At 32.2% G+C, this 4,701-nt stretch overlaps 1 protein-coding gene across 2 annotated transcripts; it reads right to left on the bottom strand.

The window, feature by feature from the left end:
• Nucleotides 1-4,701, bottom strand: LOC25501187 (G-type lectin S-receptor-like serine/threonine-protein kinase CES101). Of its 2 annotated transcripts, XM_039828736.1 has the most exons (8): nt 3,443-4,701; nt 1,854-1,961; nt 1,575-1,762; nt 1,103-1,313; nt 772-1,009; nt 531-681; nt 433-454; nt 1-339 (listed from the first exon to the last, which is right to left on the bottom strand). In XM_039828736.1, exons 1-8 carry the CDS (start codon nt 4,581-4,583, stop codon nt 134-136), a joined length of 2,265 nt encoding a protein of 754 aa, XP_039684670.1. In that variant the 5' UTR covers nt 4,584-4,701; the 3' UTR covers nt 1-133. The 2 variants fall into 2 exon arrangements, with proteins under 2 accessions (XP_039684670.1, XP_013445348.1); XM_013589894.3 differs by having other exon boundaries at nt 1-454; nt 3,443-4,698.

The raw sequence follows: 4,701 nt of genomic DNA, 5'->3' as shown, positions 1-4,701 counted from the left end.
TAGACTAAAATATATTAACGAGAACTACCATGAAAAAATACACATTAAACAGAACATTGCGAGTATACTTTTACAGACACAGAAAATGAGTATATTTCATAAACAAAATCCATATTCAGGTGATTTTTATTACTTATATTTTCCCTTCTACTTCACATGAGGAAGAAATTGTTGTCGTAGAATAGGTGTCGGTGTCTTTCCCTTTGGAAGTTGTTTCCCCCTCAAAGATATTTCTTCTAACATAGAATGCTGGTCTTCTTGGTAAGGTTGTGAGTTCATATTTGTTTGTTAACATTGATATAACATCAGACATTGTAGGTCGATCATTTGCATAATGTTCTACACATAAGAGACCAACATGAATGCACCTTTGCACTTCATAAGGAACAAATGTGTCACTTAAAGATGGATCCAGTAACTGTAGATGCTCACCATCATTCCATAGCTCCCATGCCTATTAATAATATAATTAAATTATGAACAACGGTTAATATTTATTAAAAAAAACTCAATGAAAGTAATTGACATACATGTCCGATTAGATTTAGTGGACGATCATCATCATAGAAGCTATTATTTTTTCTTCCACAAACAATTTCAAGCAGCAACACTCCAAAGCTATAGACATCAGACTTTGTAGAACAAACTCCTTCCATGGCATATTCTGGAGACATGTATCCACTACACCAAAAATTCATAACTTTCAAAAAATAAAGTATTCACAAAATCATCATAAAAACATTTATAACAAATAAATTTTAGAATACTCACTAAGTCCCAACAATCCGGTTGGTATTTACTGTGGATTCCTGTTGTGTAAACATTCTTGCCATACCAAAATCAGAAATTTTTGGGTTCATATTCTCATCAAGAAGTATGTTGCTAGCTTTCAAGTCTCTGTGAATAATTTTGAGTCTTGAGTACTTATGAAGATAGAGTAATCCTTGAGAAATTCCTTCTATTATGTTGAAACGTGTTTTCCAATTTAGAAACTTCTTTTTTGTACAATCTTCTCAATGAAAACATAATAATTAATGTTAAAATGTGTATTTTAAAGTTAGGATAACATCACATACAAATATAGACTTCAACACATTCTCACCAAATAGGTAGAAATCCAAGCTTTTGTTAGGCATATATTCGTAAATTAGAATCCTTTCTTCTTCATGAATGCAACAACCAAGTAGTTGTACAAGATTTGTGTGCTGAAGTTCACATATAAGTACCAATTCATTTTTGAATTCCACAATTCCTTGTCCAGATGTTTTCGAAAGTCTTTTTACAGCAACTTCTTGCCCTGTTGCCAAGATTCCCTGAAATAGTAAAAACAAAAGTACAAATTTTAGGTGCATTTCTTTAGATATCTTTAATATGGTTCTTAACTTAATACATTTGAAGAATGCATATAAGTTTTTTCCGAAACAATAATCACCAACCATGAAAAACATTAGCACATTAGAAAACTTGTTTGCAACATGATACTGGTGCCATAATTATAATAGTAATTTAAAACATGCTTTTAAACAAACATAATCATTCACGTATAAAAAAATACAATTTAGCTATAAAGTCACCTTATAAACGGGTCCATAGCCTCCCTGTCCTAACTTGTTTTCAGGGGAAAAGTCCATAGTTGCTTCCAAGATTGATGCAAAGTTAAAAACTTTTATATCATGTCCCTTGAAGTCATCTTCAAGATCTTTGATATCATAGTATTCGACCAAATCAATGCTCTTACCTTCCTTTCTTTTACTTTTCTTATCTACATAACCGAAAAAATCAAAGATAAAGATAAAACCTATACATATCCATCTTTTCTTAACTGCATTGACTATTTTAAAGTATCCATATACCTTGTAGTGCATGTTTTTTTTTCTTTTTGGCTTGGCATAAAATGAGTGGGCATAATATGAGTAAAGCAATTGTGATTGCAGAAACTATCCATATCCACCTTTTAACACCTGCATTAACTATACAAGATCAATTTGAATTGTGATATAAGCATATTCATCTCAAATAGTTTATTCTTTTTGGTCTTATCCTGATGCCAAACCCTAATCCTATACTTCAAATTCAAAATTCTCGTTTATAAATATGACTTTTGGAATCATGAGGATTATTTTTTTCCATCACAAGTTTAGTCACCAAAGAGAAACTATACCCTCAAATGCTCAAACACTCATAACTTTCTCTTGACTAATCCGATTTCAATTTCATCCATTGCGATATATCTTTATAACATCAAGAATCTTATTACAAAAGTTTGTTGATGTTTCATTTTAATTTTGGCTATTGTTTCTATCACTGATCAATAGAAATATATCCCTTTGAAACCTTTCTGTTTTATTTGAGTTCTTTAGATCTTGTGAAATATATTTGATTAGAACGATTTTGAAGAAGTGATTGTGATGAGGATGTAAAAGTGATTGCGATAAAGCATATATGATGAGTAGTGATTCTGATGAAACGATTATGATTAAACAATTCTGATGAAGCGATCGTGAGGAAGCGATTGTGAGATGAAGTGATTCCATGTCGAGTTAAACCTTATTTTAAAATTTATTATAGAGGAGGGTGGTTGGGTAGCTCAACAATTGAGTTAAGGGGTTAAAAAAGTTGTCGAGTTAAAAGGCTATGATTGAAGTCATAACAAAGAAAAAAAATACTAACACGATAGTAATTACTATACTAACATTTGCGATTAAAATTACGGGTGTTCGTGGTGTGGGTTGGTTCGGTTTTGGGGCTAAAAGTTATCCGAACTTCAAGATAAAAATACATGCGGTTTGGTATGGTTGACTTTTAAAATAAAATCCGAACCAAACCAAACCAATGCGGATTGGGTTGGATCGGTTGGTGTGGTTTTTTTTTTTAATTTTTTTTTATATAAAATATAATTCTGTTTCCAACATTAATATCAAGTTAAAAAGTTAAAACACAACAAATTTTAAACAATGTTTCCAAAATTATAGTTTAATTTTCATCCAACGATGTTTCCAACAATGCAGTTGATAATTATTGTTATAGGTGGCATAGGTTTAATTATTGTTTTTCTTTTGTTTCAATTTGGTTTGGTTTGGTTTGGTTCGGTTGATAAGATAAAAACCGCAAACTGAACCATGCAATTGTGTAAAAAAATGATCCAAATACATCTGACCAAATGCAGTTTTTTGCGGTTTCGGATTAGGTTGGTTCGGTTTGTGATTTTCTTATTGGACTGGTTCGGTTTTGAACATCCCTAATTAAAATAACGATTTATAATGGGTCTCATTACAAAGATGTTTGATTCCAATATTTTTATTTTGTTTGTTTACCGATTCCAATCAATTTTATTTGTCCTTAGATTGACATCCGCTATCTAATGGGCTAAAGGAAGTCAATGTCTACGGTTGAATAAGCAGAAAATAAATAATCACTTAAAATGACATTATAACTTACGTACCATGGGAATTCGGAGCTGATTTTGTTGGCTTTACCAAGTTGTAAAAGGTATCCGCAACCACCTGAACATATTGTGTCGAATTCCATGAATGGAATACACATCCAGTCCCATTATCATAATATTCTTGGAATGCACTGCAATTACAATTTTTCCAACATCTCATCTTGCAATCACTGTAACTATAAGTCACATCCTCTTCAAACGTTGTTGAATTGTCAATGCTTGGTCTTCCCGCCTTTTTCTGAAACACCTCACCAGGTTCCCTGCAAGTTGGTATATCCTCCCATTTTTGGCATCCTCCATCACTATATCCGTAACACATATCTGCATTAGCAATATATCCATCATCACCTACTAACCTCCCTTTCGAGATTAGTTCCCATTGTGCAAACTTCCCATCTTTAACTTCGAACGTGAAAGAATCTTCATCCTTGTTAGAGACAATAATGTACTGATACCTATTTTGAACATTGGCCGGAATATTCTCGAATAATCCATTGCTTTTAAGTTTTCCGCTTTTCCAATACACTTTGCCGCTTTTCTTGATGTTCAATTCTCCTTCTTTTGGTCCCCATTCAAGATTAAATTTATCTGAAACCAATGACCATTTATGTCCAGTTTTTCGATTAACTCCCAACTTCATCATTGGGATCAATACGTCTGTGGGATAATCGAAACTCTGCCATAATATACTCTTTGTCCCATTTGGGTGAAGTTGTTGAAGCACAAAGTTACCCGTGTCTAAAATAGTGGCCATAGTGTTGTTGGTAGGTTGAGGTGAAGAGTAAATGATTATTGGTAATTTCCTATTTTGAGATTCTATTTTGAGCACACCAGAGTAGTCTAGTAATAAAACTGATGTATTAAAGTCAATGGAATGATTTATATCATACATCCACACTACTGTGCCATAATCAACATTAACACTTATAAACAAGCATGGGAAATCAGAACCAATGGAATTATTGCTAAATTGAAGACAAAACTTGCCTTGTTTAGAACATAGCTTGGATTTGGAATTCAATGTATCACCTGGCTTCAAACTATCATTTGTTGCATTAACACAAATGTTAGTAGAAGTAATCCACCACAACCATAAGTATATCAATACAACTTGTTTCTTGATTTCAAAGCTTATCATGTTTGATGAATATTGTTTAAAACAACTTTGGTTGGAAATTTGATACAACTGATTTTAGACCCTTTACAGAATTTCTTCTGGTTCACAATGTTAATGTCAAATCAACTTTATCTTTATT

The sequence above is a fragment of the Medicago truncatula genome, chromosome 8 (assembly GCF_003473485.1).
Source record: "Medicago truncatula cultivar Jemalong A17 chromosome 8, MtrunA17r5.0-ANR, whole genome shotgun sequence".
Lineage (NCBI taxonomy): Eukaryota > Viridiplantae > Streptophyta > Magnoliopsida > Fabales > Fabaceae > Medicago > Medicago truncatula.
This window is presented reverse-complemented; position numbering and strand designations above follow the sequence as displayed.

Coding starts and splice junctions, on each gene's coding strand:
- LOC25501187 (XM_013589894.3), bottom strand. CDS start 4,583: ATGATAAGCTTTGAAATCAAGAAACAAGTTGTATTGATATACTTATGG. Junction 1,763..1,853: donor AAAAAAACATGCACTACAAG/GTATATGGATAC, acceptor TCGGTTATGTAG/ATAAGAAAAGTAAAAGAAAG. Junction 1,314..1,574: donor GCTATGGACCCGTTTATAAG/GTGACTTTATAG, acceptor TTACTATTTCAG/GGAATCTTGGCAACAGGGCA.